This window comes from Neofelis nebulosa, chromosome 13 (assembly GCF_028018385.1).
Source record: "Neofelis nebulosa isolate mNeoNeb1 chromosome 13, mNeoNeb1.pri, whole genome shotgun sequence".
Lineage (NCBI taxonomy): Eukaryota > Metazoa > Chordata > Mammalia > Carnivora > Felidae > Neofelis > Neofelis nebulosa.
The window spans coordinates 52,410,279-52,432,459 of NC_080794.1; the positions used below are offsets into that span (position 1 = coordinate 52,410,279).

Sequence of the window (22,181 nt, forward strand, 5' to 3'; positions counted from 1 at the left end):
AACTGAGCCACCCAGACACCCCGGGGAGGACTTTTAATCTGTGAATTTAGTGGTGGGATTTTTGACCTTAGTATAATTTTGTGCCGTGGTATCTTTTCTAAAGACAAAGTCAAATCCACTGCCAGTATCTTTGATGACGAGGAAGGAGACCTGTTCAAAGAAAAAGCAGCTGCTTTGCCAGAAGCCACTGTGAATCAGACAGATGAAAAAAAAGCAAGGGCAGAAAAAAAGGTGAGCGGGAAAGAAGACTTAATGTAGTTAATTCTTGTTAAGTGTTGTCCTGGGACATCTTGTTAATTCATCTGGAACCCAGAGGGAAGTGGTGTTTCCTTTCAAGTGTATGGTGTCTTAAGATCGTGCAACATCCAGCAAAGGTGAAAGAAGAATACAGTGAACACCCAAACGCCTACCACCTAGATTGAGCACTTGTTGGATTTGAGCACTTTGTTGGATGATCTATTGATGATCTTTTCCTGAATCACGTTAAGGGGTACCAAAGGATGTTTTTCCAATTCTCTCCTTTCTTCTACATTAGCTGACATTTTTCCAAACAAAACAGAAGAGCTTTCTCTCCCTCTTTCCTGCTTTTTTAGTTATCCCCATAGGATCATGGATGCTATTCAACCTATTATAAACTATTAGCATCATTTTGTTTGTTTTTTGGTGTTTTTTGTTTTTTGTTTTTTTGATACTGAAATGAAACTGTATTTGGCCAACCGGATGCATCCCCATCAGCTTTAAAGCTCTTTTGGCTGCTGTCCCTTTCCTTAGTATCTTCCATGGTTAGATCTGTCTTCCCTCCCCTCCCCTCCCCTCCTGTTCCCTTCTTCCTTTTTTAAACTTGATTCATTTACTTATTTTTAAGTAATCTCTACTTCCATTGTGGGGCTCACGCTCACGACCCTAAGATCAAGAGTCGCATGGTCTTCTGACTGATCGAGCCAGGTGCCCTGATCCATCCTCTTTCTTTTTTTTTTTTTTTTTTTTTTTTATTTTTTTTATTTTTTTAATGTTTATTTCTTTTTGAGACAGAGAGAGACAGCATGAATGGGGGAGGGGCAGAGAGAGAGGGAGACACAGAATCTGAAACAGGCTCCAGGCTCTGAGCCGTCAGCCCAGAGCCCGATGCGGGGCTCGAACTCACGAACCGTGAGATCATGACCTGAGCCGAGGTCGGACGCTGAACCGACTGAGCCACCCAGGCGCCCCTGATCCATCCTCTTTCTAAAGCACATCTTGTGTGTCCTCACTGTGAAACCCTCACCTTCCCACTGCTGACCACCTAGGTCCCAGCATTCAGAACCCAGCAGGCTCCTAGGGTGGCCTACCTTCCTATGTTGGCTCCAGTCATACATGTGGCATTTGCGCACTGTAGGTAGGCAGTCTGTTCTACCCCAGTCTGTTGATCCAACAGATGTGCCCTCTGTCTCAACTTGTTCTCTTCTCATGCGGTTCCCTCTGTTTGCAGTGTCCGTGCCTGTACTATCTCCTGCATCCAGGCTTTGTCCTGAAAGATTTATCAGGGAGCTATTTCTGTCTTCTTTCCTAACTTATACCAGTTTTTAAATTCTTTCTTGTGAAACTTCTTTTGCATTAATTCTTTGTACAAATTTGATACACGTTTTAGGTCCACAGCATCGTTATTCCCTTGGCACACGGCCTAGTGCTTTATCCTAGCAGAGACTCAGAGTGTTTTCTACGTGAACGTGTGAATAAGCCCTCCTTTCCAGTTCTCTTGTTAACTCTCAGGTTTTTGTTTTTGTTTTTTTTTCCCCATCAAAGGTTACCCAACCTTCCAACAAAAGTCCCAAGCCCTTGTCAGAAACAAAGACTCAAAAAGGTTTATTTTCAGACGAAGAGGACTCTGAGGTAAGGAATTCTCTTTCTTAGTTCTGGGAATTAGTCCTTGGGTATGACATTAGAAATTATTTTTTTTTCTTAACATTTATTGTTTTTGAGAGACAGAGCACAAGTAGGGGAAGGACAGAGAGAGAGAAAGGGAGACACAGAATCTGAAGCAGGCTCCAGGCTCTGAGCTGTCAGCACAGAGCCCAATGCGGGGCTCGAACTCACGCACCGTGAGATCATGACCTGAGCTGACATTGGACATTGAACCAACTGAGCCACCCAGGTGTCCTGAAACTATTTCTGAACGAGGATTTTGTCAGTAGATGTGTAAGACGTTTTATCAAGTATTGTAGTTCTTTCTTTGAAATTAATATCTGTTTTTTTAAATTTTTTTTTTAGGTTTTTTTTTTTTTTAACGTTTATTTATTTTTGGGACAGAGAGAGACAAAGCATGAATGGGGGAGGGCCAGGGAGAGGGAGACACAGAATCTAAAACAGACTCCAGGCTCTGAGCTGTTAGCACAGAGCCCGACATGGGGCTCGAACTCACGGACCGCGAGATCATGACCCGAGCCGAAGTCGGCTGCTTAACCGACTGAGCCACCCAGGCGCCCCTGAAATTAATATCTTGAAAACTCATGTTTAGAGTGATGCTTTTCACTCTTAGTGGTGTTGAATCCAGTACATCTCATGGGAGGAAAATACTCTGTTCAGGAGGCTCAAATTGAAGGCTCTTTGTTGATCCACAATGAGTGAGATGCTTTTACAGGAATCGACATACCATTTTCTTTTCAGTAGTCTCACTGAGTAGTGGGCGTAGTGCCATAGTGTTATGTATTCTGGCATAGCCTCTTATGACCAGGAACAGTGTGGGCGGGCAGTGCTTGCTGCCAGCCTCGGTCCTCACAGGCTCCCGCCTAGAAACCTCTTTCCAGTGTAACAGCATCAGCTCTCAGAAGTGTCACTGCTTTATCTGACTCTCACAGGCCTAGGTTCTTTGAGAACGAATTTTAGGCTAGGCCTTTAGGGGATCAGAGACCTGTCTTAGAATGTAACAAATCCTCTTCACAGAAAAATGTGTGGACACGGCAGAAATTTACATGTAATTTCAGGAAATTGTAAACTCTGGTGTAAGCTCTTACGATTACTTTGCACTAACAGCTAGGATGGACGAACAAATCTTTGGAAGTGGAGTGATTGCCAGTGATGTAAATAAAACCTGTGAGGCTTATATTTCATTGACGGCCAGTGTACAGAAGATAGGAATTAACCAGACTCCAGTTAAGCCAAACTCCTGACCCATCGGCACGGCATGTTGGGGCCTCACACTCTGGTCTCATCCACACTCCCAGCCTCCTGCTCATCAAGCACAACCACACTGACCCCTGCTCTCTGGGAGTGCTGTTCCCAGAAACTGGATGCCTTGCTTCCTTACTTTCTATAGTTCTTTTTTGAGGTCTCCCCCAATGGCCCTTTGCATGATTACAAACCTGCTAGCATGTGCCATGCTGCACTCCTTGCCCTCTCTTCCGTTCTGTGCTTCACGGTATGTGTTGCCGTGTGACACTTCTTATGTGCTTGTGGGTTATCTCAGATAAGCTGAGAATAAGCTAGAATGAGCTGCATGAGAGCAGGACATTTTGTTTCCTCCTCATACACCTAGACTAGTGCTTGGCACTTGAGAAGCCAACAAATAGTTGTCAATTACATGAAGAAACCAAATGTGAGCAATTTCCGTGACTTAAAAGGTGTTCCAGTTCCTTATTACTGTGAGATAAATCACTCCAAAACTTAGTAGCTGACAACCCCAGTAAGTTTTATGATCTCTTACGGTTCTAGAAGTGGACTGGGTTCAGCTAGGTGCTTTTCACTTAGGGTCTCTCACATGCTTCCAGTCTGAAGGTGGCTGGGCTGAGAATCCTCTCATACGTCTGGTACCTGGGTGAGAAAGACTCAGACAGCTGGGGCTCTCGGGGCACCCCTCTCTATCTCCATGTGGTCTCCTAGCATGGCAGCTTCAGGGAATGTGGGTTCTCAGGGGTGGCGCAGGGCTTCAAGGTGAGATTCCCCAGAGAGCTGTGCAGAGGCTGTGTTGCTTTTTGTAACCTAGCCTTGGATGGCAGCATTATTGAGGCAGTCACAAAGGCCCGCCAGGGTTTAAGAGCAGGAATGCAGACTCCACTTGTTGATGGCAGGAGTATAAAAGAATTTGCAGACAGGTTTCATAACCACCACCAAAGCCTTTGTTCCATGTACACAGTCATAGATTGTCTTTATTGGGTACTATCAGAGTGCCTAGGCAAGAAAAAGTGAAGCAGTGCAGTGAAATCTTTCCTGAAATGCAATCTTGCTAGTGTGTAAAATGCAGGAGAGGTGTGGGAGCCTGTAGCTTCCCCTATGTGGTCTCTTTACCTCAGCCAACCCGTGGAACTCCATGGGGTCCAGGCGAGTCCATTGGGCCGAGAAGAGTTCTTCTCAGTTAATGAAATCTTTAGGTCTATGTTTGAGAGTAGATGTGGATTCCATAATAAAAAGAAATTATCCAGAGAGGTCTTAGAAACTATGTTCTTGTGCTATTTAATTGTCTGGCTCTTGTGTATTCACGTTCCTGTCCTAAGGGAATAGGTGTCCCATTTTATGTTTCTAATTCATGCAGCTCAGTTTGTATCATAGGCTGACACCACCACATTTTGGAAGTTTTTTAGAGTCTACAAGATCTTTTGCAAAATCTCTTAGCTATAGTTCAAGTAGAATACCAAACATTTTAAAATAAAATATGAATTCGTATTTATTTGAAAGAAACAGTGTAATACTCTTCTAAGAGGAGAAGAGGGTGTTAGTAAATAAAACAAAGTCCTAAATCCAGTAATTTGGGAATCTAGCTCTATTTCCAGTATTGAATCTGTTTCATCATTCTGATTCTTAGGACAAAAAAAGGAAGTCTTTGCTACTTTTTTAGCACAATAAGAGATTGATTGGAAAATGTCCACGTGGGAGTATAGAAACCTCCAGTGAGGCCACCTGGAGTTCTATGGTGGCATCATCTTTCTCACATGTGGGTTCTGTGCTGCACTCTGCTAGGAGAAACTGACACGTGTTCTCAGCCACTTTCTCTGTCACGAAGAGACCTAGACTCACGCAGCCATTATATTATAGTCTTCAATGTTTTATGTTTAATTGATACTTCAAAGAATGTGGTCTGTCTTGTTAACCAGGAACTTTAATCTTGATCCAACAGGATTTGTTTTCTTCACAAAATGTGAGTCAGTCAAAAGACGCATCTCTCCTGCCTAGCAAACTCCCCACATCGGTCTCGCTTTTTGATGATGAAGATGAAGAGGTAAACATTGTTACTGTAGTGCAAGATAAATAAGTTTTTGAGGAGTAGAAAACCATTGCTGATGTAGATTTCTAGTCAGAGGCTCATACAGTAGAACAAGGTGATAGGGAGGCAAATTATCCGAGGCTCACATAACAAAAATATTTAGTTTTTGTCTCAGTGATTCCTTCCTTGAGTCCTCTTAGTTGTACAATGGGCAGGACATTAGATTCTTGGCCCAGCTCTTGTGGAAGGCTTTGTAGATTTCATTTTAAAAATCTACCTGTAAGAAATATAGAGGATGGATCTTTGTTATACGCAGCGATCCACAACGTCTTGGACAAAGCAGGAATAGGAGAAAATGCATGTCCTCACCTTGTTTTTCTTTCCTACCCTGCATGAGAGAGCAAAGTGGGGGAAAGAAATAAGAGGGAAGACAAACCAAATCTTCCCTCTTATGCAGTACTGTGCCGTGGCCAAGCTCATGGGCTTTGGCACCAGACCCCTGCTTTCACTTGCAAGTCAGGGACCTTGGGCAAGTAACTTCAACCTCCTGAACCTTATATAGCTTAATAGAGTATAAGGTCATTGTAGCAGCCGACACAACTAATGTACAGCTCTTGACAGTGTACCTGGCACATCAGAAATATTAGCTCTTGTCGTTAGTATCCCCATTGGATGCCAGTTCATTTTTGGCACGGCCTTTCCTTATTTTCCCATACTCTACCCTGCTTAAAGTCTCCTTTCATTGAATTTTTACATATCAGGATTATTCACCTGCTGTAGTATATTGTTGAGAGTGTTCTTCTAACTTGGGTTCAGGCCCTCTGATGATTTTGTTTCTATTACCTTAGTGAAAATACCTTAATAGATACTTTGGGAATGCCTGACTATACAAAACTTGGCAAATGCCATTCAACCTATGAGAATCAGCTCTTCAGTAGGCCAGTGATTATATCTGGTAAATTATTTCTTAAATTTGTGTTGTCTTTTTAAAATTAACCAGAAACACAAGTCATGCCTTCCCTTTGTCCCAGGTGTGTGACTTCAGTAGGTATGGAAGAGTGGAAAGAGCTCCCTATTTCTCTTTATTGTTAATAATCCATTGCTCTGGATTCTAATTCATAGAAAGGTCCAAGTTGTTGGCTGCCACACAGGTTGTACTGGTCTCCCTAATGAACATACAGGGCCCACCCACAGCGGGCCTGAGTGGGGCCAGATTTCCTCCTCGTTCTGTGTTCTTATCCTCAAGTTACCCTCCTCCTGCTCCTTCCCAAGTGTTTTGCCTTTGAGTTCCATGTGGTCTGTTTCCCTTCTGTGAATGGAGAATACAGTGAGAGAAGATAGTAGACTGTTATTTTAGGGATATACATAAGAGAGAAGTGGGATTTACTGGCATTTTGTGATTTTTTTGTCTCTCCAAGGTGTTATACATATTCTGTACCTGACTAGAGATTTATTCTCTAACAATTTGACATGGAAGATCGAAGTGTTTTGTTTTATGTGTATGAAGTTGTCATACTCTTCTGTCATTTGTTTTTCTAGGATAATCTTTTTGGGGCAACAGCTGCTAAGAAGCAGACATCATCTCTTCTAACTCAGAGCCAAGAGAAAGCAAAGCCTTCTGAGCCCTCCAGAAAGAAAGCATCTGCCTTATTGTTCAGCAGTGATGAGGAGGTGGGTTGCAAGTTTCTCCTGGAGAAGAGCAGGAGGTTGTTTGATGGGATTTAAGAGTTACAGCTATCCTGGGACGCCTGGGTGGTTAAGCGTTAAGCGTCTGACTTCAGCTCAGGTCATGATCTCATGGTTTGTGTGTTTGAGCCCTGCATTGGCCTCTATGCTGACAGCTCAGAGCCTGGAGCCTGCTTCAGAATCTGTGCCTCCTTCCCTCTCAGTCCCTCCCCCACTCGTGTGCGCTCTCTCTCTCTCTCTCTCTCATAAATAAATAAAAATTGAAAAAAAAAAAGTTACAGCTGCTAAATATTTTCTTTTTCTACCTGTTTTATTTTTTTTTTTTTAATTTTTTTTTCAACGTTTTTTATTTATTTTTGGGACAGAGAGAGACAGAGCATGAACGGGGGAGGGGCAGAGAGAGAGGGAGACACAGAATCGGAAACAGGCTCCAGGCTCCGAGCCATCAGCCCAGAGCCTGACGCGGGGCTCGAACTCACGGACCGCGAGATCGTGACCTGGCTGAAGTCGGACGCTTAACCGACTGCGCCACCCAGGCGCCCCTACCTGTTTTATATCCAGTGAAGTTCAGTTACCAAAGACTATGTTCACAAAACTGTCTCTTCTTTTTCTGGAAGAAAGGTATTTAGTTAAAAGTTAATGTTTTCATGACAGTTGAGAATAAAGTAAGTATGCCCCTCAAATTATAACATATGCTAATTCACATGAGTTAGGCCTTATTTTATTTTACTTAAAAAATTTTTTTTATTTATTTTTGAGAGAGAAAGTACACGCACATGCAAGAGAATGGCAGAGAGAGAGAGAGGGAGAGAGAGAATCCCAAGCAGGCTCCATGCTGTCAGCACAGAGCCCAACATAGGGCTCAATCTCATGAACCGTAAGATCATGACCTGAGCCAAGATCAAGAGTTGTATGCTTAACTGACTGAGCCACCCAGGCACCCCTAGGCCTTATTTTATATTGTTAAATGATCCTTATGTTTCATTAATCAAGAATTATAGCTAGACATGTAATATTTATGCAAGCTTAACTTCTTTTTTATGAGTCTTTTTTTATTTTTTATTTTTTTTTAGTGTTTATTTTTGCGAGAGAGATAACAGAGCATAAGAGGGGGAGGGGCAGAGAAAGAGAGAGACACAGAATCTGAAGCAGGCTGCAGGCTCTGAGCTGTCAGCACTGAACCCGAAATGGGGTTCACATCCACAAACCGCGAGATCATGACCTGAGGCGAGGTCAGATGCTTAACCGACTGAGCTACTTAGGCACCCACCCCTTTTATATGAGTCTTAATATTTTTCATTTGCTATCTAGATACAAGTTAGCAAAGTCACTAGTGAATATGGTTTAGCTGCTAATTTAGCTGTACAGAAAAAGTCTTTAAAAACCCTGAGCATTTGGGGCATCTGGATGGCTTATTTGGTTGAGTATCTGACTTTGGCTCAAGTCATGATTTCACGGTTTGTGAGTTCAAGCCCTGCATTGAGCTTGCTGCTATCAGTGCAGAGCCTGCTTTGGATCCTCTGTCCCCCCTCTCCCCTTTCTGCCCCTTCCCCCCCCATGCTTTCTCAAAAATAAATAAAACATTTTTAAAAATTAAAAAAAACAAAACCCTGAGCATTACAGATCTCCCTGGGGTGCTTGGGTGTCTCAGTTGGTTGAGCGTCTGACTTCACTCAGGTCATGATCTCATGGTTCGTAAATTTGAGCCCCACGTCGGGCTGTCTCTGGTCAGCACAGAGCCTGCTTCAGATCCTCTGTCCCCATCTCTCTCTGTGCCTTCCCTGCTTGTATGTATGTTTTCTCTTTCTGTCTCTCTCAAAAATAAACTAAAACATACTAAAAATCTTCTAGCATTACAATAATTGCTCTTTATTTTAACATTGTAAGAAAATTATGAGGGTATGATGTGGATGGAGAAACTGTAGCTATATCAATGTTTTCTATTGGAAGTAATTTAAAATGACACAACATCATTTGCTTTTTCTCTTCCAACAGAATTTATCATGGATTTTCAATTTTTTTCTTCCTAGCATTGTTAGTCGTTGCTCTCCTTATAGTAATGGGCAACCATAAGTGGAAATTTTCCTACCACAGTATTATAATGATTTAGGGAAAATGAAAACAAAATTGACTTTTGAACAATGTGGGAATTTAGGGGTACTGACTTCCTGCGCAGTTGAAAATTGACATATAACTTTGGACTCTCCAGAAACTTAACTACTAATAAATAGTCTACTGTTGACCAAAATCCTTACCAATAAGGTAGACAGTTGGTTAACACATATTTTACATGTTTTATGTATCATACATTCTATACCTAAAATAAAGTAAGCTAGAGGAAATAAAATGTTAAAATCCTAAGGAAGGGAAATACATTAATGATACTGTACATATATTTATTGGAAAGAATCCATGTGCATTTCAAACCCATGTTGTTCAAGGGTCAACCATATTAGCTAAAGCTGGGAGCAACAGTACTTGGCTGAGTAAAGATACCCAATGTTCTAGAACAGTGATTCTCAGCCTTGGCTACCCATTGGAATCAGCTGGAGAACTTTAAAGAGTACTCTTACTGAATTCCAGGGCTGGAGATTCTGAATTAAGTAGTTTGGCAGATGGTCTGTCCTTGGAATTTTCTAAAGTTCTCCTGGGAATTCCAGTGTATAGTCACTCTTGAGCCTTACTACCCTAGAGGAGCACTTCTCAGACCATAACATGTGAAGAAATCACCTGGGCATCCTGTTAACAAATGCAGGTTCTGATTCAGAAAGTCTGGGATCAAACCAGAATTCTGTATGACACATGCTGCTGGTTGTGGACCCCACTTTGATTGGAGAAGCTCTAGACTGTATAGAGACCAAAGGACCACTTATGTAAGTGTTCAGGAGTTCCCAGAGGTGAGAGCATAGCCAAGTGGGGTTCCCCTAAATGCTTTCTAAAGGTCAATTTCAGACTTTTGTTGATGGAAGGGGTCACCATCATCTTTCATTGTGTCTTGTTTATATGTGCATTGCGTGAGCATTCTATACATTTTTGTACAGCCTGCTTCAAGATTTTTGAATCGAAATGTATAATTTTCCTCCAAAGTTGAGTGCTCTTGATTTTTTTTTTTTGACATTCGTCTTTCTTCTCAATTTTTTTATAAATAATTTTGAATCTCCTAAGGGTAGACAACCTCCCTTTTCCTAACCCAGAATAGGACCATAGAGGGGAGAAAGATAGTGTAGTGATGGAGGAGGAAGGCAGAAAGTTTGCGAGGTCAAAGAACCCAGCTGTCTAGATTTGAGTTCAGAGGAAAGTCCCAGTCATGAGTTCTCTTCAAGAGTGATGTACTTGATTAAGTATTTAGTGTAAATACAATTTAATGGAACTTAAATTTTATTTTATTTCCAGGTTCCTTCGTCTGAATGGTCACTGGGTTTTAATACATATTTTATATTTTAAGGATCAGTGGAATGTTACTGATTCACAGATGAACTCAGCGTCTGACAACAGATCTAAAGGAGAACTAAGGGGCTCTGGGACCAATCAGGAGCAGGAGGCTAAGGCTGTGAAAAAGACCAGCCTCTTTGAGGAGGATGATGAAGATGATCTGTTTGCTGTTGCTAAGGACAGGTGAGGTAGTCATTGTAAGAAATCATTTAGCAAGTGTCTGTGGTAATAAGTAAAGGTATTTGATACATAAGATGTCAGTTACTTGGGGGTGACATGATGATCATTCATTACCTAGTAGTTATACAAAGGAGAATGTGTTTGATTTTCACTTGTAAGGTATTTTCCCCCAATACTGGGAACTGTTTTTGTTAGCAGATTTGCCTAATTTCTTCTAATTATTTTTTTTAACCCCTAAATATTATTTTTCTTAGTTTGTTAGGGATTTAAGTGCAGCTTGTTATCTTTTGTTTTTGTTTTTCCTCTGAGATGCCCTGTAGAATGTAAAGTTTGGTCTGGGTTACTTAAGTTTCTCATTTGAATGGAAATCTGCTTAGCATTGAAAAACATCCTGTTAGGAGGATGATTCTTTGCAGAGCAGTGCTTTGTCACACCAGTGGCTGGTAATTCTTAGCTGATCTAGGTGGTGTCCACATGAATACTTGAACTAAAGCCAGCAGGATATTTCATAGACTGAGCATGGGCTGTATTGGTGTTGTAACATGTTGCTTTACAGACAATAGCAAATGTAGGAGGGGATGTGGAATGTGGGGAAATAGGTTCTATTTACAGAAATAGGTTAGAAAAAAGCTTAGGGCGGAAAACCGCCACCAATGGGATCCGTGTCTCAATGGGATCACGAGTAACTTGTTATCTTGCCTGTAGGAAATTACTTTCCGTCTGACTCCAATATACTGTTGTACCTTGATCACAAACTCCACTTGTCCCCCAGACCCTTTGCTTCTTATACACACAAGTTAATGATTACTTCCGATTGTTTTCTCCACGTCTCTGTGTGTAAGATCTTTTTTTCTTCACGTTCACCACGTGGGTAATATCTTGTGAACTCAATAAATACAGAGACAAAACCCCTGTCAGGGCTCGTGTCTCCTCCCGGACATCAGCCTCTCTCATATTCAATTCTGTGTCCGCTCTCTTGCTGGACCAGAGAGAACTCCAGACTCATAGTCTGCGACGGTGGAAGAATTGGAGCCCTCACACAATGCTGGTGGGAATGTAAAATGGTGCCACTTTGGGGAACAGTCCAGCAGTTCCTTAAAAAGTTAAATATGGAGTTACTCTAGGACTTAATTTCATTCTTGGGTAGATGCTCAAGAGAAATGAAAACATGTCTACACAAACACTTACATATGATTGTTCATTGTAGCATTATTCGCAGAAGCCAGAAAGTGGAAATAAGCCAAACATCCCATCAACTGACGAGAGGATGCAGAAAATATGTTCTATCCATACAATGAACTCTGACTCAGCAATAAGAAGGAATAAAGTATTGATACATGCTACAACATAGTTGAACCTTACATATCGTGTTAATTGAAAGCAGCCAGTCACAGAGGACCACATGCATGGTTCCCTTTGTATATAATGTCCAGAACAGATAAATCTATGGAGACAGAAAGTAAATTAGTGTTTGCCTGGGGCGAGGAGAATTGAGTCTGTTAACAGGCATGAGGCGTCATTTTGGATTGATGGAAATACTGTGAACCTAGATTGTGGTGATGGTTGCACAACTCTAACTATACTAAAAACCAGTGAAGTGCATATTATAAAGGGGTAGATTTTATGGTTTGTAAATTATATCTCAAAACCATTCTGAAAACAGAAAGAAGCTCTGTGACTTTAACAGAGTTGTGAAATACTGCCTGGTTAGCTGGGCACTTAGGTGTCCTGGCTTGCCTGGACAGCCCTGGTTTGTGCCTGCCATTCCAGCATGACGACTAATAATAATTTCCCTTTCACTCTCAGAAATGTCCTGGTTTAGGCAATAGGCTCTGTGGTTATCTGAATGTTTTCTCATGTCTGTACCTTTCAAATAAATCAAAATACTTAACCTGTTATTTATAATGAGAAACACCCTAGTTCACTGAGCAGCATATTTTTCTTCTGAGGACAGATCTCCATGGGAGGGCCAAACTTAACCAGCAGTGGCTGAGTATGTGGAGTGAGAGGCAACGTTAAGGACTGGCTGTTGTTTCCTATTAGAGCTCTGGCCAGAGAGCTAACTAGTTTTCTGTAGCTTACCTTTAGAATCTGTCATCAGATATTTTTTGTGGATTGGTTTGGTGTTTTGCTGTGTTTTGTTTTTTTTTTTTAGAAATTACTTGTTCATGGGGCGCCTGGGTGGCTCAGTCAGTTAAGCATCCGACTTTGGTTGAGGTCATGATCTCACGGTTTGTGAGTTCGAGCCCCGCGTCGGGCTCTGGGCTGACAGTTCAGAGCCTGGAGCCTGCTTCAGATTCTGTGTCTCCCTCTGTCTGCCCCTCCACTGCTTGCACTCTGTCTCTTGCATTGTCTCAAAAATGAATAAACATTAAAATTTTTTTTTAATTAAAAAAAAAGAAATTACTTGTTCACGCTTAGTTGGTTAAGTGTCTGACTTTAGCTCAGGTCATGATCTCACAGTTTGTGAGTTTGAGCCCCATATTGGGCTCTGTGCTGACAGATCAGAGCCTGGAGCCTGATTCAGATTCTGTGTCTCCTCTCTCTGCCCCTTCCCCACTCACACTCTGTCTCTCTCAAAAATAAATAAACATTAAGAATAAAAAAAAGAAATTGCTTGTTCAGAAAATCATGCATGGGATATTTTCCTGCTATAGTTGCTTAATGAGGTTTCTGGTATTCTTTTTTTTTTTTTTTTTTTTTATAGTGTTTTATTTATTTTTGAGAGAGAGACAGAGTTCAAGCAGGACAGGGGCAGAGAGAGAGGGAGACAGAATCTAAAGCAGGCTCCAGGCTCCAAGCTGTCAGCCCAGAGCCCGATGCGGGGCTCGAACCCACAAACTGTAAGATCATGACCTGAGCCGAAGTTGGATGCTTAACTGAGCCACCCAGGCGCCCCTTGGTTTCTGGTATTCTTTAGGCATCTGATATAGTGATTGCTCGTCATCTAGAAGTCAACTGTTTTGGTTATAATTTATATAAATTTTTATTGGTGTATATCCATAAAGGTATATTAGATACTACCGTACTGTGTCATTACAAATTGGCTTTTTGCTTTTATAACTTATTCAGGGTATAGTCTTAATGTTTAACCATTCTTTAGTGTATATGTCCAATTAAGTGCACTCAACATTTGGTTAGTTTTGTTCCCTAGTCTGTGATCCTTAGTTTTTTTGTATTTGTTTTTTTTTTTTTTTTAAGATATAGGCAGAAGTAGGTATTAAACTAATGAATAAGTTTCCTAGTGTCTTGCTAATAATTAAACTTACAAAAAAGGTTATAATACATATACTTATTAGTGTGTATGTTAATTATATTCTAACGTAAGTAGATATAGATGGTAAACAATTTGCTGAAATAACATGTTAGTATTACTTTTAGCTAGCTAAAATTGAATTTAAAGTTTGCATTACTTTGGTAATTCTGTAGTGTGCTAGTTGGATGATTCCTTATCACATGGTGAAAACTGGAACTTGACCTTTGAGTAGTTAGAATGCTTTCTGTTCTGGATTCCCCATGTCTATTGCTAAGCCTCCCTGTGATTCTCCACTTTCATATATCTGTCCTTTAAAAGCTCTGATCAGTATTTGTTCTGTTTATTGGCTACCTTCTCTGTGGAGCCAGGGCAGAATCTAGGTGAGAAGGTAGGTAAAGACCAGCTAGAGGAAGGTGGTGAGGAGAGCTGTGGCTGAAAGGGCCCAGTATATTCTCTCTCTTTCTCTCAATGTTTTAACGTCACACTGTTTTTGGTTTTGTTTTGTTTTGTTTTTAAGTAGGCTCCACACCCAACATGGGGCTTGAGCTCATGACTCTGGAATCAAGAGTCACATGTTCTACTGACTGAACCAGCTAGGTGCTGCCCCCCGCCCCAACCCCACTATATTCTTTATTGAAAACAAATGCTGGAGATCTCGTTTCTGTGTATCTAGAGAATTCTAGAAAGCTAATGGTCCTTATAAGATTGAATAATGCAAATCTTTGTAGTATTTTTACTCCAAACCTACCTCTCCTCCCAGCATCCCCATACATGCTTTTAAATACTTGCAAAGCTAGTGCTCGCTTCAGCAGCACGTATACTAAATACTTGCAAAGCTAACAGTTAGTGCTCGTACAGTGAATCAAAGGGACAAGTAGAGAAGGCCCCTGAACTCTTCCACATAAGGATGAGAGACAGGCTGATGATTTGCTAGACACAAATGGCACCTACTTCAAAAGTTTTTCTCATTTGCTTTCAACTACGTAAGGTCAGCAGATGTCTTGGGTGTTTTGGTGGTAGGTGGATTCCTGTAAGTATGGCCTGGAAGGAATATTGTATATATTTTTTTAATCATACTTGCCTTTAATTTGACCTTTTGCTTGATTGTATAGCCAAAAGAAGACCCAGAGAGTGTCACTCCTCTTTGAAGATGATGCCGATAGTGGAAGCTCTCTCTTTGGCTCTCCTCCTGCATCTGTTCCTCCTGCAACAACGGTATTCTTGACCTCCTAGGCCCAGGAAATATCCTTGCCATGATCTTATGTGAATAGTGATACTTCCCTGAATCAGCTCCTAAACCTGTCCTTGTGGGCTAAGTCTAATGGAAAAACCTATTTGCCTAGTTTTAGAAATAGATCATCTAGTTATGGTATTTGATGAAGCACACGTGCAAAGCGTGGGGGAAAGGGTTCCTTCATGTCCTGCAGCCCCTTCAGCATCAGGGGTGGGTTTCTGAAGTCTGAGGGGAGAGCACCGTTGCAGTTCTGGGCAGGTCGCCAGGCTTAGCCCCAGTGGCATGGAACTGTGCAAACATTAGACCAGGTCAGTTAAGGCACACATTATTCCTTTCAGGAGCATGTTTCAAGTACCAACGCTTTGGTCCCGGTTTATGTGAATAGCCAGTCAGTAAAACGGAAGGAAATTCTGGCACCTGCCAGAACAAGGATGAACCTTGAGGACTTTATATTGAGTGAAATAAGCCAGTCAGAAAAAGGCAAATAGTATATGATGCTACTTACATGAGGTACCTGGAGTAGTGAAATTCATGGAAGCTGAAAGTAGACTAGTGGTTGCCAGGGGCTAGCAGGAGAGGGAAATGGGGAGTTTTTCAAGGGGACAGTTTCAGTTTTGCAAGATGGAAAAATTCTGGAGATTGGTGGCATAACAATGTGAATATTTTTAACACTGCTGAATTATAAATGGTTAAGATGATACATTTTGTTTTTTTCCATGGTTAAAATTTAAAAAAAAATTAAAGTAAAGGGGGCACCTGGCTGGTTTAGTCACTAGAGCACACAGCTCTTGATCTCAGGGTCATGAGTTTGAGCCCCATGTTGGGTTTAGAGATTACCTACATAAATAAACCTAAAAAACATTAAATATATATATTTTTAATATTTTTTTTTTGGGAGGGAGAGAGAGAAAGAGAGAGGGAGAGCGAGCAGGGGAGGGGCAGAGAGAGAGAGAGAGACAGAATCGTGAAGCAGGCTCCAGCCTCTGAGCTGTCAGCACAGAGCTCGATGCGGGGCTTGAACTCATGAACCGTGAGATCATGAGCCACCCAGGTGCCCCTAAAAAAACATTAAAAAAGTTAAAGTATGTAATAAAAAAAAGTCCATCAGTGGCATCTGGTGTAAAGGATTCCAGTGATTACATCTAAATGACATCACTACCACAATCACCTCAGCTAAAGATTTAGCCAATCTCGATGTTAGTTATATCAAAAAGGAGTATTAAAGAATGAGAGGAAGCTGGCATTATGTTATATTTATCCAGGGAACCTGGGCATACTGGGATCCTGCCCTGGCCTGTCATTCATCTTTCCCCAGCTCATTCCTTAGTGGGTGTATGTGAGTGTGTGCACATAGAACAAAATGAGGCCAAACAGCTATTTTACTGCCAGCTGGCAATTGCTAACAGCCCCAAAGGGAAATGTAGAACTTTTTAGGCTAGACCCCATGGATTAGAACTCCTTTATTTGACCTGGGTTAGCCTAAAAGGCCAAGAATCAAGCCAACTCACAGCCTGCTGTCAGGCCTTCGACTCCCAACTCCACGCCATTCAAATCTGGCACGTGATAGAGGCAAAAAGACACTTAAGACCAGGAAGAAGGGATGAGCCCGTGGGACCCCTCCTACGTTGGAGCAGCCACCACGGCAACTCTGCCACCCATGCTTGATGAGGAAGGCCCTCCTCCTCCCACCGTGGTGATGGGTGACCAAATCCCTGTTACCTGCATAGGTTTGATGAAGGAGAGATAAGACCGTAAAGGAGCCTTTGAACTTCTGTTTTCTAGAGGCTGATACTTGGTTTTTCCATTCCTCCTAAATAATTTTTGTTTCAAGTTTATTTTACATTATGCAGTAATATGTGGATATCTTCTTTAAAAAGGTTTAGAAAATGCACGGAGAATACAAAGTCCTTATGCTCCTGCCAGAGTAGTCATTGGTAACAGTGCATTGTCAGCCCTTTCAGGCCTGTTTCCAGGCATTCACTCTGTTTAGTTAAATGAGGTCATGTTGTACATTTTTCTGTAAGTTGTTTTGTCCTGCGGCATGTTTTTCATTTCCATAAGCTTTAGCTTCTTTTTTCACCACTATCAGTATTCCGTAGTGTAGCTGTCCCAGGGTATGTGTGACTTATTTTGCCTTTGATGGAGTAATTGTCACTGTTTCCTGTTTATTAGGGATCTCTCTCCCCCCCCCTTTTTTTTTTAAGTTTTTAAATTATTTTAAAGTTTGTTTATTTATTTATTTATTTATTTATTTATATATTTATTTTATTTTTTGAGAGAGCACAAGTGAGAGAAGGGCAGAGAGAAGGAGAGACGGAATCCCAAAAAGGCTCTGTGCCATCAGCGCACAGCCCAGTGTGGGGCTGCAGCTCACTAACTGTGAGATCGTGACTTGAGCCGAGATCAAGATCAGGACGCTGCGCCACACCAGCGCCTCTAGGGATGTCTCTTTCCATCCCAACTTCCGGGTCATCTTTAGCCTTGACTACTGAGATAATTTCTTATCTGGCCTCTCCTCCAACGCTCCTTCCTTTCATCTGCCCTTCTTGCTGTTGCTCTGGTTCTGTTCTTAAAGGCAGCCTGATCCTATCATGTCCTTGTCACAAATGCCTGAGCCTGCAGTGCCACCCGTAAGCAGTTTTCATTTTGTCAGACATAGTGCAACTGTTAACTTGTCCTGTGGAAGCTTCCCAGACCAGGCACTTGTCAGTTGATGATTTAGGGACTTTTTTTCCCCACCGTATTCCCGTTAAGTGGGTGTGCACAGCTTGCACCAGAAGCTTCCAGCATTGGGAGGAACATGCTGTGTTCCCTGGGCCCCGGGGCTCCCTCCTGCTGCTTCTGAGGTGCTCGTGATCTTTTCTTCGAATCACCCATACTTGTGTCTCCCTAAAGATGACATCAAGTGGTTCTGTGGTTAAAAGGGTCAGGAGATCTGAGTGGTTTTTCATTGTAGATTGTAAATAATAACTTCTTCTCTAGATAAATGAGCAATAACGTAATAAATTTTAAAGGGCATGGAAATGGAAAACTTTTTTCAACCTGTAGTAATTATGACTGTTAAATAAGACAGAGGGTCAAAGATCTACATCTCACGTAGCTGAACAAACTGTACACAGATTCTTACCATTTGTGAAATACAGTTCCCTTCAGACAGCAGTGTATAAAACACTTTTTTTTTGTTTAGAGATCCTAGAATATTTTAAAGTTAGCTGTGACTCTGTTATAAACCTGTCAAAGAAATTAATTTCACCATGAAGATGAAGTCAGCTTTATCTTTAGGAAGATTTGCAACCCATAGTTTGGTGGCGTTTTCCTTGGTTTAAGGGGCCATACTAAAGTCTCATTTTTCACCCTGACCGGTTTGCGTTGAACTTGTATGTGGTTTTCAGAGAGCCCAGTGCATTCCACCAAAAGTTTTTCCTTTAATCACTTCAGTATTGCCTTACCTCTTCTGAAATTGTGTTGTGGGTTTCCAGCCTTTTATTTCAGGTTATAAAACTGATTATACATTTTAAGGACCTCTTCCTAACAATAATTAAAAATCTTACTCTATTTTTTACTTCATTTATAATTTTTTATCTCTCATAGTAAAGGAGCATTCTTCTTTGATTTCCCAAATCTGTCTTCCTAACTTGATTTAGATATTGCTTCAAAGCTTACTTCCTCATAACGTCTCACCTAGTTGGTATGATAGAGTTATAGTTTTTCCTCAAGAATTTTTGATCATTTTCCCCAAGGATGCTGATAACTCTAGGTGAGTCATATAACCTCAGTTTTCTAATCCCTGAAATCCCTGCCTCCCCCATCAGGAACATGACAGATTGAGCAAAGTGCTCACAAACTGGTGTGGACCATCTACTTGGTATCAAACACCATGACTCGCTGTTGAATTATATTATCCTTTCAAGGGAATAGACAGACATATGTGATAGCTATTAATGTAAGTTAAGAAGAAAATAAAAGCGAGGTAGACAGATAAATAATCTTACCAGTGTAGCAACTGATACTTACTGAAGAAGGTAGAGAAACCTTTATGGGGACCTCAAGCTGGGCCTTGCTTGAAAGATGAGGATTTGCTTCTACAGACAGTAGGGAAGGGTGCAAATTCACAGTAGGTTTAAGGAATAGTGAAGATTGAGGGCACCTGAGTGGCTCTGTCGGTTAAGCGTCTGACTCCTGATCTTGGCTCAGGTCATGATCTCACGGTTTGTGAGTTCAAGCCCTGCATCAGGCTCTGTGTTGATGGCGGAGAGCCTGCTTGGGATTCTGCCTCTCTTTCTCTCCGCCCCTCATCTGCTTGTGCTCTCTCTCTCAAAATAAATAAACTTAAAAGAAGAAAAGGAATAGGGAAGATTGGTAAGATGCAGGTAAACAAAGGGAGAAGATGAGGTATTAGTTGATAGTCACATTTAGCATTTACTTAATGCAAATAGTGCAGCTTTGGGGCGGGAGATGAAGCAATCTGGTGCGTATTTTCTTTTAGCAGAGGCAGCTCTGGATGACATCATTGACCTGAAATGCGGGAGGACGGAGGCAGAGAGGAGAGACTAGTGGTTACCTGGGAGTCAGACATAAGGTTCTAATCAATAGCAGTATCTGTGAAGTGAATGGACACACGGAGACAGGTGCAGGCGTTACAGTGGCAGAAGCTGTGAAGTGCTGTGTCTATAAGTGAGGTGATGGCGTTTATTGCTTCTCCCTGTTTGTGCCCCCTTCACTTCCCGCACTGTCTCTCCCTCCACATTTCACTAACTCCCTCAAGAAGATTGTGGTTTCACCTTGTTCTTTATGTTGTCATGCTAGTAAAGCACACTTTTTTTTTTTTAATTAGAGAGAGAGAGAGAGAAGAGAGCAAGCAAGCGAGCACACAAGTGGGGAAAGGGCAGTGGGAGAGAGAGAATCTTAAGTAGGCTCCACGCTCCACGCACATCCCAATGTGAGGCTCGATCCCACAACCCTGGGATCATGACCTGAGCCCAAATCAAGAGTTGGATGCTCAACCGACTGAGCCACCCAGGCACCCCCACAGTTTTGTTTTTAAGGATGTCATTTGCTCTTCTTTTGGTAGAAAAGAGAGACTGTCCCTGAAGTACCACCTTTGCTGTTCAGCGACGAAGAAAAGGAGGCACCATTCGGAGTGAAACCTGGGGATAAGAAGGTTGATGGTGGCAAAGACTCATCAGCAGTGGGGAGCACTCATTTGGTTGAGGAGTCAGAAAAGGTAGACTTCTTTTTTTTGCATATATATTCAGAGGTGTTTGTTTCTCATGTTTTGTAAAATGCAGACACACCCACACACAAATGCACACACCCTTACCTTTTTCTACCACAGAAAATAAATGGCTACTTTGTTGAATATTTTGAAAATACTGAAAAGTCTGAAGAAGAAAATCGGATCCCTCCATTCGGGGAAACCTTCAACATCGTTCTTGCTGTTGGGTCTCTTTTCTGGGCAAATGTGCACACAGTGATGAGCATGTCTCCTGTTTTACATTCTTTTGTCATCTTGTGCCCATGTCCGTTTTGCCTTTCTCTCTCCAGGGTGTTCTTCCACATCTTGTTTTTCATTTTGGTTTTCTCTCTGGATGTTTGCTCTTTCTGACTTGTTCTCTTTGTAGCATTTCTGTTATCCCTGTTTCCACTTGTACTTGAATTAAAATGGCAGTTTTAAGATTTTAGTTTCCCATTCCTTTATATTCAGTGGATGTTGGCTGTGAATTAGAGAGCAAAGTGAAATTTATCTGTCTTCTAAAACCTTTGCTTTCTTCTCCTGGGTGGTCTGTTATCTCCTGCAGGAGCCTGTGAAAAGGCTGCTGGCTGCACCTGGAGGTCAGTGATGTGCACCTCTTTTTTTTTCTAACCTTTCCTGTTCTCTGCGCATTCAGCTATTCACATTTAACCTCTGTTTCAGGACCTGTGTGAAGAATATTGTATATAGTTTTCCTGTTGAGGCTCCTTAGAGCTGCAGTGATACAAATTTTTCACTTGTGCCTGAGACACTGACATTGTCTACCTGTAGTTTCTATGTGGACCTGTTCTCTGTTCCTGTAGCCCAAGTTACCCCAGTCATAGCCCCTTCCATACTTGAATTCTAATTGCTTATTGTACTGCTGGCCCTGACTTGAGTGTAAACTCCTTGAGGATTGGGACCAGGTTTCTTTTGCTCATCATTTTATCTGTAGTACTTAGCATGTTACCTCACACATACTAGCCACTTTTATTTTTATTTATTTATTTATTTTTTAAGTTTTATTTACTTTGAGAGAGAGAGGGAGAGCATGAGCAGGGGAGGGGCAGAGAGAAGGAGAGAGAGAATCCCAAGAATCTCTGCTTCTCCCAAGCAGAGAATCCACACTGTCAGTGCAGAGCCTGACACGGGGCTCACACTCACAAACTGTGAGATCATGACCTGAGCCGAAATCAAGAGTCACCACTTAACTGACTGAGCCACCCAGGCACCCCCATACTAGGCACTTTAAAAAATTTTTTTTTTTTTTTAACGTTTATTTATTTTTGAGACAGAGAGAGACAGAGCGTGAACAGGGAGGGGCAGAGAGAGAGGGAGACACAGAATCTGAAACAGGCTCCAGGCTCTGAGCTGTCAGCACAGAGCCTGACGCGAGGCTTGAACTCACAGACCGTGAGATCATGACCTGAGCTGAAGTCGGACGCTTAACCGACTGAGCCACCCAGGCGCCCCTAGGCACTTTTAAATTACGTATTTCTTCTGGGGTGCCTGGGTGGCTCAGTCAGTTAAGTGTTCAAGTCTTGGTTTTGGCTCAGGTCATTATCTTGCGGCTTTGTGGGTTCAAGGCCCACATCAGGCTCTACACTGGCAGCTCAGAACCTGCTTGGGATTCTCTCTCTCTCTCTCTCTCTCTCTCTCTCCCCCTCTCTCTCTGCCCCTTCCCCATTCACACTGTCTCTGTCTCTCTCAAAATAAATAAACTTAAAAAAAAATAAATTACATATTTCTTCAAACAAGCATAGTTTTCACAGTTTAACCACTCAAATTAGGATTCATTTCACAATCAGTGGCATATTTTAGACTTGTTTTTTTCTTTCTCAGTGGTTCATAGAGTAATAGTGGATCTTAAAATCAATGGTATCTTACTTGAAATGTGGAACTTGTTGAATGAATAAATGCTACATTTTAGGATCATTTTAGTGATTCTTATAATTGCATAATACAGTGTGAGCCTTCTACAATTTAAGTA

General features: G+C 41.7%; 1 protein-coding gene across 4 annotated transcripts in view; it reads left to right on the top strand.

The window, feature by feature from the left end:
* The window catches only part of WASHC2A (WASH complex subunit 2A), a 62,317-nt gene that overhangs the window by 27,627 nt on the left and 12,509 nt on the right, over positions 1 to 22,181 (top strand). For all 4 annotated transcript variants that reach the window (XM_058697008.1, XM_058697010.1, XM_058697011.1 and 1 more), the window contains exons 16-22: positions 104 to 231; positions 1,783 to 1,869; positions 5,087 to 5,188; positions 6,713 to 6,844; positions 10,305 to 10,474; positions 14,840 to 14,942; positions 20,033 to 20,185. In XM_058697008.1, coding sequence (XP_058552991.1) covers positions 104 to 231; positions 1,783 to 1,869; positions 5,087 to 5,188; positions 6,713 to 6,844; positions 10,305 to 10,474; positions 14,840 to 14,942; positions 20,033 to 20,185 — 875 coding nt within the window. The remainder of the gene's footprint in view (positions 1 to 103; positions 232 to 1,782; positions 1,870 to 5,086; positions 5,189 to 6,712; positions 6,845 to 10,304; positions 10,475 to 14,839; positions 14,943 to 20,032; positions 20,186 to 22,181) is intronic.